At 34.9% G+C, this 13,212-nt stretch overlaps 2 protein-coding genes across 2 annotated transcripts; one reads left to right on the top strand and one right to left on the bottom strand.

Annotated features, from left to right (window-relative positions):
- Nucleotides 1-453: 453 nt before the first annotated feature.
- Nucleotides 454-5,255, bottom strand: apn (apnoia). The gene is made up of 3 exons (XM_073082731.1): nucleotides 4,140-5,255; nucleotides 2,108-2,280; nucleotides 454-830 (listed from the first exon to the last, which is right to left on the bottom strand). Exons 1-3 carry the CDS (start codon nucleotides 4,246-4,248, stop codon nucleotides 669-671), a joined length of 444 nt encoding a protein of 147 aa, XP_072938832.1. The 5' UTR covers nucleotides 4,249-5,255; the 3' UTR covers nucleotides 454-668.
- Nucleotides 5,256-6,723: 1,468 nt separating this feature from the next.
- Nucleotides 6,724-8,748, top strand: LOC140749623 (uncharacterized). Its single transcript, XM_073082730.1, has 2 exons — nucleotides 6,724-7,234; nucleotides 8,118-8,748. The coding sequence occupies exons 1-2, from the start codon at nucleotides 6,868-6,870 to the stop codon at nucleotides 8,618-8,620; spliced, it is 870 nt and encodes a 289-aa protein (XP_072938831.1). The 5' UTR covers nucleotides 6,724-6,867; the 3' UTR covers nucleotides 8,621-8,748.
- The last annotated feature ends 4,464 nt before the right edge of the window (nucleotides 8,749-13,212 follow it).

The raw sequence follows: 13,212 nt of genomic DNA, 5'->3' as shown, positions 1-13,212 counted from the left end.
ATAGACAAGGTCGTTAGAACAAAAACGCGGATTCAATAATAAACATCTTTATTTTTTCTAATAGGAGGTAGCCAATAAATAAACTTACATTCTAATTTTCCGTCGTCTATCTTCCACAAATGGCTGTTCGCGGGAGACAGACGAAGTTTACCAGCACAATGACGTCATTAATAATTTGTGACGTAACAATGAGGTATTTTGAGGCTGGTATGGTATAATGGTGGTATTTTGTCAAGCGTCTTAATCCAAGCGGTCTTTCGTACTAACATTATTTGTTTAAATTATGTTTGAATTGTTAATTAGTATGCAAACTCAAAGCAGATGATTTGAATAGTTAGTTTCCTTATTTACTCGGTACATGAGAGTGAATTCGTAACTTCTGAAGTATTAACTGCATTCGGTAATGTTTTTGTCATACAATTTTCTTTTTGATACTAAGACTTCTGTATTGTATGAAAGAAAAGATCGCTCGAAGTAAGACCCATTTAAAACGTATTAACGTTTTATAATAGCTTGTTTGATGTTTTTACGATCAATTCGCAACTTACGATTAATGGAAACGTTTGTACTCGATTGTGATCTGGCGATCAATAAATACGTATAATTAAGTTTCAGTTATCCTTTGATAACTTTAAATGCATGAAGGTACTGGTCTTCGTGTTCGGTCGTTAGTCGGTGATGGTAGCGCCATCGTCGGACCTGGCCCAGGGGGATAGGAGTGGGCCGGGGGCAGGCCAGGGAGCGGCCACTGGTGCCGGTAGCAGCTCAGCGCGAGGGTGGAACACCAGGGGAGCGGGAGCCGACGCCGCGAAGAAAAGTCGAGACACGGCCTGAAATACAAATTTATATTTTGTAATATAAAGTAGTACATGATCATACAATCAGTGGAGGTTACTAAAGGTCACACCATCCGTGCACATCTGTAATCAACCCCACATAGAGTCCTACCCGGCGGTAGTCAGTGATGCGTTTCTCTTAAGGACTTAGTTGGAATATCTTGTGTATTTTTTCTTTACCACAATCTTGAAACCAGAAGACAGTGGCTCTTGACTTTGCTGTTATAAGACTTTAAAGTTATGGCTTAGAAGCCGATCCAAGAAATGTTCTATCACCTTAATTAATTACCATAATAAATAAAAGCAAAAAGGCTAAATCTAATCTAAGATTTTAGATATGACACAATCTCTAAAAAATCTAAATATATTTTCCCTTGTTAAATAAAAAGTGCATAAAGATTTTTACGTATGCTTCTAGTAACGGAAATAAATGAAAAAAAAGAAGGAAAAGAAATGCTCGCATATAACAGATCATTTTGTTGCCTTTCTACTTGAAATTCTAGTCTAGTTAGATAACGTGAGCAAGTGTGAGCTAGACATGTTATGCACCAGACGGATGCATAATAGAGAGGCAATAAAACGAACAAAGATTTGAAACAAATTTTACATCTGGATAGTAACCACGTTGATTGACTAACCGGGACAGATTTTTTTTACATAGTAGGTACCCACCATCATTAATATTTCATCATCATTATTATGCGACATTAATTTAAAACTCAAAAAGGTGATAAAATTTGCGATAGAACGTTTGTATTTTAGATTTCACGAGATTTAAAAAAGCTTCTCCTAATAAATTAAATTTTGGAAATGTACGAGTACAACGTTCAAATTAACGTATTATTCAATTTACGGAGATATAATGTTTGTATTTTACACGTTCCAATTTAATATTGAATATTCCGTGTACAAATTTGTTCGTATATTTCGTATCAAAACGTGCGATCCATTTTCGTTGTGTGTTTTAGATTTTGCACGTGTTGTGCCCAGCCATTTCATCTGCATTTATAAGTGTAAAAACTCTGGAGATTTCTGTTTTAATTATTTTTGTAACATAACTTTAGCCGTTACATCTTATAATATCAATTAATTGACAGTGAAAGTCGTTTCAGACATTTAGAAGATTAGTCTTTAGCCGGAAAAAAAGAGAAATACAGTGGATCAGACAATAAATTAATAATGGTTTGTTTTTTGTTATAGCAAAAAGCTGGTATTTTGACGTCACAAACAGACACATCAAATTAATATAATTGTATAGATTAGTCACTTACCTGGCTTATAGCCACGATGAGTAAAATGACACCAATAGCGAGATTCTTCACGGATATAACAGCAAGGGCCATCAGGAGTGTGGATATGACGCCCAGGGTGAACATCACTGGCAGGAATATGAATGACAATCGTTTCAAAGCATTGTGCCCGAACGTACGGCCGACGTTCAAGTCTGGAACAGAAAGATTTTTAATTAGATATACAATTGAATATCTTATATATAAAATTCTCGTGTCACAATGTTAGTGACCGTACTCTTACGAAACGGTTTTACCGATTTTCACCAAATTTTATATGCATATTCAGTAGGTCTGAGAATCGGCATTTTGAAATAAAATAAAGAATTCTCTGTTTTTAGCTAATCATGGTAACCTTACACAATTAGCTGAACTGGCAGACAAAGTTTCGCTCTTGAACAACTTGAATGCTACATTTAATTAGAACTTCATCTTGTTTTGACTTGTTGAACCATTATTTACGTCAATTACTTGTTATTCTAACATTCAATTGTAGAATAGTAAATTTCCCGTTAATATTATATTTCTACTCTAGAATTTACAATGCTTTAGTTTTCAAATATTTCTCTGCAACAACTTAAGTTGATTTTTAGTTATTATATAACGTACATTCGTTGAATAATTTTATTCACTGACTACACTAATTATAATATAGCTGTAATAAAAATATTTTATCACTTATTTACCTTATGTATTATAATATATTACTGATGTCGATTAAATACTATTTAACGTTAAATGAGTTTATCATTTAACGTAGATATATAACATAGATTAGTAAAGATTACTCACTCCTAACAAGAAAATGTACCCCGTTTTGAGAATTGAAATAGTTGCGTAAAAAAGTTTTGCCACGTCTCCGTGCTAAAATGTCCCTAAAATATTTGAAATTATTATTATAAATTGTTTATCATGTAAATTACGCAGTATTAGTTATTTATTCGTAAATTTTCTCTAAAAATGTTTTTATTTGTCAAGAATTCAAAAAAAGAACTTACTATAATAAGCCATTTGCGGCTTCATTCAATTTCAAGGCGGCGAAGTATCTTTACTAATCTATGCATTTAACATTCAAATTTGCGTTATTAAAATCATCTTTGGACTATAATGCCGTAAAAATTAAAGGCTATTTTGAACTGCTCTACATGTTCCACGGCAAGTGTGTCTATTCGTACTCGATGGTAGCTTTACGGCTCCCGTCGTGACTCACTCATGAAATAGCAAGCGTGCTTCAAGTCTACCTAATGATAACAAATCACAACCGTCCATGGGAATCTATGGCAGATAGATAAAACAATAGTTTTGATGGTGTTAGAACCCTTTGTGGTTCGATTCCAAGGGTTGCACCGCCACACCGTTTTGAAGGGTGTGTGTAAGGGAAGCATACTTTTCCGAGGCGTTCCAGCTTAGTCCTCAGGGGTAGCGGCTCATCTGTGGCCGTCCTCAGATAGGAATATCTTATCCTATTAGGGGTTGATTACAGATGCCCATGGGCGGCAATAGCCACTTAACATCAGGTGGACTGCATGATCGTCTCTTACTCCTATATATAAAAAAAATGTGAGCCGTCACGGGACGCCTGGCAGATGTGAAACATCGACATTATTTTGTAAAAGTAATATGCAGAAAAGAACATATTGTGATAGGAACTAAATATGTCATAATGATAAAATAAAATATTACTATTTTTTTCCAGATAACGATGACTATTTATTGAATTCGATTGCGCATGGCGACGCGTCGCCACACCGTACACACTACTGCATATAGACTGTATATATATACCTTGCCACGGCATGCGTCGCCACGCCAGAAATCGGTTTTACGTGCGGCTATAGATGTTTCACATCAAAAAATCTGATGTTCGAGACAGTTGATGATAATTATTAGAACCTTACGTGATGGTTTATACTTTCAGCACGAATAACGGTAAATAATTAGTGGTGTGCCACGTACAAGAGTCACTTCTCACCACACAAATCCTTCTTATTACTTATGCACTATAAAACATTACCTTTGCTAAGAAAATCAAATCCAGAAGTCGACACATTATCATCACACTTCACTACCGTTAAGAAGATAGCGAGATACGCTAAGGACAACACTCCTAAAAATTTACACATGACTACTACCAATGTGAACCGAACGAGTAGGTGGTCAGGTGCCTGCCAGAGTTTGACTGATGACTATATGATCGAATGCCAGGATATAAAGTGTCCTGCCGAAGACAATGGTCGGTGAGACCAAACGAACACAAAAAGAAAGTGTATGACAACGTGATCGTGCCATAGAAATGTCGACCCAGAAATCGACAGCCTGTTAAGGACTCATCGAGTCATTAACGGACACCATCCTCCCGTTGGACATTGAATGCTTCCGATCGTTATCCACGATAGAGCTCGTGAAAGTGACAACAGCTAATTTCTTCGATAGCTATGCGCATAATACTGAATATAACCGCATTAATAACACATTTCTACAGGTAAAAGTGTTTAATGCAATCTGCTGGTGCATTTAAAGAATCTTGATTGCAATCGTTTGTCATTAAATGAGAAATAATATTCTAAGCACGTTATGCAATTTTACCTGAAGAGATTCTAAACAATAGAATATCACATAATGTAGATGGATTTTTTCCGACATAGACACGATTTTCTTTACGAGTATGAACATGAGAAGTATCATTACACGCAACCACGAGTATTGTTTAACCAACACTTTCATTATGATATATCGTTGAAGTAATAATGAGACTTACAAATTACATGTCGCACACAAACATGTCACTCGCTCATAATAACAATATAATAACGGTAATATAAGTGGTGGTGATTTTTTCACACTCGTATTAATTACGACCACGCACGTCTGAATAATTAGGGAAATCATAGTTTGCGTGTGTAAATTATAATTAACAGAGAATCAAAAGTCGAGACACGTAGATCGAGGAGAAACCCGATCGGGTGGTCGACGCACAGTGGCCGGCGCCTGCCGTGACCGCGCATATGCTAATCGCTCGCTGCATTCGGCAATAAATAGGCCATTTCCTGCCAACACAGAATGCAGAAAAAAAAAACTTTCGCCAAACACTGTTGCGGGGCGTATTCCGGAAAATGTCAATAACCTTCGCGTGTTTTAGTGCAACTGATTGATAATAAACACACCTGCCGCGCTGTTACGGCCCATTATTTTATGAATTGAACTGAAATATTTATGTACCTACGTTTAAGTACTTATATAATATAGGTATTTATATTTTTCGCTATCATTTTTTTACCTTATTAGTTACGTAACAATATGCTCAAAACCGCCAAAATAATTACTTGAGTACTTTACATTCATTACAACCTTAGAAATTAGGTCTGCTTTCATAATTTCTAATATTAATTAATAAAATACTCGCACTATTGGAAATTAAAGCGTACAAACTTAATTAAAACGGAAAATGAACAGATTTCATATTAGCATAATGTAAAACTCAATGACAAGGAATAGATTAATTTGACGTAGAGTGTACCCAGTATGAAACAAGTATGCGTGTAAGCATGTAACGATTACATTATTCATATTGTACGACAGCAAGATCGATAGACATTATTGAATGTAAAACAAGAAATGTTAGCCATTTTGACGTCAAAAGTCACTAGTAGTTAAGACATTGGTAATTTGATTTTCGGTTGAAATAGCGTATTCTATTTCCTTTAACCCTACAAAGCAAACGGCTTGATTTTAATATGAGTTGTGGTTGGATTCGCCTAAATTTTAAGAGTGTCTTAATTTATTATATTAATATTACCTTTCTTTCAGGATGTTTTGTTTTTACGTTTTTTTTTTAATCTTTACCAACCTTAAATGAATTTGATAGCTTCGATGAACTTGCTAAACGTTGTATTGCCATATAAATAAAAAAAAATGTTAAGGGTGAACAACCCTTATCACTTAGGGGTATGAAAAATATATAGTAGCCGATTCTTAGACCTACAGAATATGCATATAAAATTTAGTGAAAATCGGTAAAGCCGTTTCGGAGGAGTACCTACGGTAACTAACATTGTGAAACGAGAATTTTATATATAAGATGATGGCATAAAATAAATAATCTAAGCATTGTACATTATTATACTCGTTTAAAGAAACTTCGACTAAACTCAATTTTAATTAAAGTAGCTTCGCACTACATATCTAAGTATCTACTTGATCCGATTCAAAATAACTAATCTAATGGAAAAGTATTTTATTCAGGGATAAATTAGCACACGTATCTGATTCTATCAATTCTAGCTACGAGTGAAATGAGATTTATCTCGGTACTTATATTCTCTACTTAAGACTGTCTGCTAGTTTTTTTTCAGTAAATTAATAAGAACTTATATTTATGATTAATATCTTGTCCTTTCTGATGTAGGTACCAACGTATATTTAAAGATAAATTATAATCGACAGAGATTCTGAAAACAAACCCCTATTACCTACATTAAAAATGATATCTAAAATACCATATTATAAAAGCCTAATACATTTCAGGAAGCGAATACTGTAAAAAATCCGGAATTACAAAGAATATCGTTATAAAAGTTAGTTACGAATAGCGTTGTACTTTTGTAGTAATTTAGCGTTTAAGCTAGCAGCACTTCCTTCGTCCGGCCATCAGATCACTAAATCACTTTCCGTGGTGTCCGCGGTGTCCCTCCCATTCCTCGAGCGCGGCGCGGGGTGACGGCTTGTTCAGTCTCACTACAACTATGCGCGTGGCCGCTGTCATACTGGCCGTGTGGTCGCACGCCGCACACGCGCGACTCGCGGACGGCCGCGAAACACACGGTGACATTACAAACATCATATCATGCACAACCGCGATCGGACCAGTGAAATGTATCGCCGCGTACGGCGCGTGGCGCGCTGAACGAGCCACAGACACAGGAGTGAATGATTCAAATCGGTTTCCATGGGAACTCTACAGCCAGGAGCCGGAGGAAGAGCTGTACACAAAGCTGTCTGAAGGAACAGAAAAGCTCCTTCGACATCGGTCGTTGACAATGGACTTGGGCCCCGATTATGCCGTGCGACTAGGATCTGTCAATGGCTCGCTGAATCTAGACGTCGTTGAAAGTAAATACTATACTTTTATACGCATGAGAATATGATAAGTATTTTTAAAAGTTATATAAAGACAGTTAGTTATTCAAAAGTAAAAGTAAATTAAGTTTTATTTTCATTACGTACGAACAATGTAACAAGCATGGGAATAAACCGTGAGAAATGTTAAAATAAGTTGTTACGTAGACATTAAAGTACCTAACTAAAATTTAAAGATTTTTTAAGTGTTTTTTTATGTTAAGTATATCAGAGTAATAAAAGTTATTAACCTTACAAGTCATGAAGTGATAGCTATTAAATTGTTACCGGCATTTCCTTTTAATTTTGCGAAACATTTTCTAACTCATATTATCAAAAATCTATGCAATGTTTAGCGCAGTAAAGATCGATATTAGAAAATTTCCGAGTACTTTACTAAAATTTCCTAAAATTGTATAATTTCCATGTTTAGTATGCAAACATTTTACGACGTTACAGTCTCGCACTATTGGATCCTAATGGATAATTTCCCATTTTCTTCACTCACATTCTTCACGTCATCGAGGAATATATAACCACGCGCTGTACAAAGGAAAAAATCTATTATTCATGATTTCCGCGAAATTAACTTACACCTGCTCCGTGATTCCTAGGAGTTTATTGCCTTTGAAGTTGTTTGCAAGTATTAACGGAAAGGAATTTACAGTAACGAATGATTAAGTAACATGAGCATATATATTTTATGAAATAAGATGTTGTAGGATGTAGATTATATGAAGTGTGATTTTAGGATATACTAAGTTATTATTAGAACTAAAACTAAACGATAAAACATAGGTTTTAGAATATAGATTCTTTCTTAATTCTTTGTTTCATTAAGGCTAAATTTTAAAATTGGGTTTTATACTTTTTTCAGATCCAACTGAGGAAGGACGGGGCGCTATGAAAAAAATGCGCAAATATTTTTATCAGCTTCTACCAGCATTATTAATACCTGGTCTTATTATGTCAGCAGTGCTGCCTTTTGTGTTGCCAGCGTTCAAAATGATGGTCGTAGGGGCCGGGATGCTCAACAATATGGCCCTAATGGGAGCTGTCTTTACGCTTCTTCGAAACAATGCTTTCAACGATAACCATTTAAACAAGGTAATTTATATCAACGATGGGTATAAGAACGAGAGATTAAGACCATTGGCTGATGAAATAAATGAGCATATAGTGGATCCTAATTACAATGGGGATGTAACACATGATATTCAGGACTATCATGTGATAAGTGAGGACGATGGCTTCGCAGCTCTCGATGGTTACACGGCGGTTAATCCAGATTGGATTAAAAAGTATAATGAAGTACGAGGGAAATACTCTTCTATTCTAGGTGGAAAAACGAAGAGAAAGGGGTTAGACCTAGAAGTGTAATTGAGATGTGACTTGCCAAATGTTTAGCCTTATCGCCACTAGTCTAGTTACCTGATTGTTGTCTATTTTCTAAGGTTATTTATTTATTTATTTTGTTTTAATTAAAATTAAATAAATTGTTTTATTTTTTACTTATATCATTGTTTTAAACATATAAGGTAGCACACGTATTAAAAGTTCCATTCAATTTATTTCAACGTTCGTAAAATTTACGTTTAAAGACTTTCTCATAAGATTGTACAATTGCTTAAGTACATAGAAATGAAGTTCTACGTAAAACGTGAAATATTAACTAAATACAACAAACTGTTACATTCCTTGCCCGTATTTACGGTTTTATTTGAGACTAGCAGAACCCGCGGCTTCGCCCGCGTAAAACAATATTATATGACATACAAATAACTGTAATCGTAAATTTATACCTAAAAATTTTAACGATAAAGTAGCATTAATATTTAATTAATAAAAGCTTTTTTTTTCGTCACTGTGTACCTAAATTGGTCAAGCTTTCTTTAGAAACATACACAAAAACTCTAATTAGTGGACTGTAATGAATGTTTTCTTTAAAATATAAGTTTCATGTAGGATACAATAATTATTATTTACACTATTCCATAGGAACCCTCCATGTTATATGGGGCCTTACATACAGCGGTTCTTTCCAGGGTCTCTGACTGGGCGGTTAGAGCTCCCATTCATGCCGCCCGCAACTCCAGAAGTCCCCCTTTAGTCTCGTACTACTGGCCGGGGATACTGTAGCCCTGTTCTAGCCCAAAATTTTAATCCAAGGTCTATGTGTCTACCACATCACCATCACTAATCCACGCATAACCACAACCATACCCCACGGCAGGACAAAATGTTGGCACGCAGTGTGTCCTAAGTAGTTGCGATGTACCTAATCAGTATACCAAAATGTAGGCTAAATTGAATAAACTTACGCATTATCATATATGAAATTTGCACCCCTTCAACGTTGTCGTGTATTTGTCTGAATAGACGTTATCTGAAAAATCACGTTTCTAACTTCGAACCTAAAAGATTCCCGTATACATACATATAACACTTCTTTTACCTCCTTTAACATTGAATTGAATTTCAAAAACATTCCTATGTACATATGCATTAATATATACTTTATCAGCAAATTTCTGAAAGATAATATTCAACACCAACGGTCGGCAACCCGACACCCACGGGTGGTGTGTGGCCCGCGACTTTCCCTTGTGGCCCGCGGGTCTGCACGTTACTAATAATTGGCCAAGTGCAAATCAAACCCGCACCTGGAGGGTCCGTATAACCAAAATTTTCATTGTTTTAATTTCTAGTATTTAATATTGCAGCAGCCATTGAAGTACACACATTGTGAAAATTCGAACTGTCCACTTTTAACGGTTCAAAAGTTAGTTGGAAAAATATGGAATAGCAGTTTGTGTTGTATGGGGACCCTTTTTGTTTTCAACTTTTTTTATTTTTATTATTTGTTGTTATAGCGGCCACAGTTGTGCATCCTCTGTAAGAATTTCAAATGTCTATCCACATACAGTTTCAGAGATAGAGCCCTGTGACACACGGACAGAAGGACAAACAGCGAAGTCTTAGTAATAGGGTTCCGTTTTTATCCTTTAGGTACGGAACCTTAAAAAACCGCTGTTCTGCAGTTCAGCACGCGCAATACATTCCCATGTTAAAAATATATGTTACATCGGCCCGTGGAATTTCGCCCTACACTAAACTTCTCTGCTTTTTTCTTCTATGTTCTTTTTTTCAGACACGCCAAAGGAAGTAACTTCAATAACGGTTTTTAAAGAAACTTTCTTTACTAATAGTACCCTAATGGGGTTGATTGTTGAGTTGCTAAAAATGCTGAAACAGATGTGTAAACAGAAAGGCATAATGCATACACCCTTTTATAGTCGTCCTAAGGGTTGATCTAAAAAAAACAGTGACTCAGATGCTTTATTGAGTAATGGTAATTTTTCATAGTGGTTGCTTCCAAATTAACGGATTATAAAATAAAGTTCCAACCCCTATTTAACGACCTTAAGGGTTGATTATCAAAAAATAGAAATATAAGTGATATATTATTTACAACCAGAAAGCAAAATACCAATTTTCATAGACTTTGCTTCAAAATCTGCGGACTTCTAAACGAAGTTTCTACCCCTATTATACCCTCTTAAGGGTAGATTTTCCATAAATGGTGTTAAAAAAAATCTATCATTCCCAAACAGAAAGCCAATTACCATTTTTTACAGTCATTGCTTCCAAATTAACGGTTTTTAAAATAAAGTTCCATCCCCTATTAATCGAACTTAAGGGTTGATTTTCCAAAAACGGTAAAATAGGTGTTCTATTATTTTCAATCAAAAAGCTGAATACCAATTTTCATAGACTTTGTTTCAAAATCTGTGGACTTCCCAACAAACTTTCAACCCCTATTTAACCCACATTAGGGTTGATTTTCCAAAGACGGTAGAATTAAAGTTCCACTATATCTAACCAGTAAGGCAATGACTAAGTTTCGTAGTGCTAGCTTTCAAATAGGCAAATTTTAAAATAAGCTCTCAACCCTTATTTTACCAACTTAAGGGTTGATTTTCCAAAAATTATGAAATAGGTGTTTAATTATTTTCTATCGAAAACCCAAATACCGATTTTCATACCGTTTACATCAAAACTGGGGGACTTTCATACAAACTTACAACCCTTATTTAACCCACATAAGGGTTGATTTTCCAAATACGGTACAATTAAAGTTCCTCTATATCTTACCAGTAGAGCAATGGCTAACTTTCATAGTGCTAGCTTTCAAATAGGCAAATTTTAAAATAAGCTGTCAACCCTTATTTTACTAACTTAAGGGTTGATTTTCCAAAAATGGTGAAAAAGGTGTTTAATTATTTTTAATCGAAAACCCAAATACCGATTTTCATAGAGTTTACATCAAACCTGGGGCAATTCCATACAAACTTACAACCCTTATTTTACCCACATAGGGGTTGATTTTCCAAAAACGGTAGAACTAAAGTTCTATTATATCTGTCCAGTAAAGCAATGGGTAACTTTCATAGTGCTGGCTTCCAAAATGAAAAAATTAAAAAAAAGCTGTCAACCCCTATTTAACCACCTTTAGGGTTGATTTTGGAAAAACCCTTAGATTAGATTTTTATTACTTTAAATCAGAAAGCTAAATACCAATTTTTATCCAGTTTGCTTTAAAACTGACGGACTTTCATACTAACTTTCAACCCCCATTTAACCCCCTTAACGACGGAATATCAAAAAATCCGTTCTTAGTGCGCATCTACATTATAAAATGAAGCTATGTTTCAAATTTCATGATTGTAGCTTCAGCAGTTTAGTCAAAACCTTGATTAATACGTTTTGAACGTGAGTATCTTTTCGCTTTTATATATATAGATTTAGAAATCCAATCACGTATTTTGGTGAAGAAACCGTGTAACGTCAATACTTGCATAAAATTTAATCAGGATGACCTTTGTATCTTAGACGTACTGGTTTAACACAAATATATAGGTATGTTGAAATTCATACATAGTACGTAGATATATATATCTAAGACAATATACAGAATGTCTCACACCTACAGAGACAAGCAAGGGTGAATAGAAATGAATTGTACAAGAAAAATGGGAATAAAACAAAAACATGATATTTCTGAAATTTATTAACTAATTACAGATGAAATAAATAACAGTTACCATTAATGTTATAGCCTTTATCTCCGATAAACAACCTATCAAAATACTGTTAAATAAATTAAACTTAGTTAATCTGACTATTGAACCATAAATTAGTACATTTTACTCTTTGTCAACCACCTTATGATAGAAAATAATAATAAACAGAGAGAAAACAGTTAACAAGCGGATTGTACCGTTTAGCAATAAATAAAGAAATATAATATCAGTAATAAAAATATGTGTTTATACTAGTTTTATGAATTAACGAGCTTTTGCCCGCTGCTTCGCTCGCGTTACGAAATAATATTTTCATCCCCTATTTTGTCCCCTTGGGGGTAGAAGTGATCAAATTCCTTTCTTAGCAGATGCCTACGTCATAACATCTAACTGCATGCCAAATTTCAGCCCGATCCGTCCAGTGGTTTGGGCTGTGCGTTGATAGATCACTATGTCAGTCTGTCACCCTTGAGTTATATACATATATTTAGACTAGCATAGTAACCAAAGTAAATGTTGCCTTTACACTATAGAGTTCAGTACCCTTAGTATGAGTTTTTACAAAAATGACTGGTTTTGTATTTGTTTACATGTTTGCCCATACATTCCCAATCAGCGCACCTATCGGACTGTATCAGAACTGATTGGAAATGTATGTGAAATACGTACAAAACCAATCATTTTTGTAAATACGTAAAAACTCATACTAAGGGTACTGATGCCAATGCGCTGCCTTTAGGAGTTTTTTTAAGGGATAACTAGATTTTTCTACTAACGCCTGTTATTAATAATCAATCCATCCATTTTTGCGTTAAAAAGATCGAAATTTCATAATTTTTAGTAAGGTACTGGTCCAAGCTGGTACTGTTTATCAATAACACTTACACT

This window comes from Epargyreus clarus, unplaced genomic scaffold (assembly GCF_041222505.1).
Source record: "Epargyreus clarus isolate Ecla_fem2 unplaced genomic scaffold, WU_Ecla_fem_2.2 ptg000018l, whole genome shotgun sequence".
Classification (NCBI taxonomy): domain Eukaryota; kingdom Metazoa; phylum Arthropoda; class Insecta; order Lepidoptera; family Hesperiidae; genus Epargyreus; species Epargyreus clarus.
Note: the sequence above shows the minus strand (reverse complement) of the source record. Positions and strands in the feature narration are given on the sequence as shown.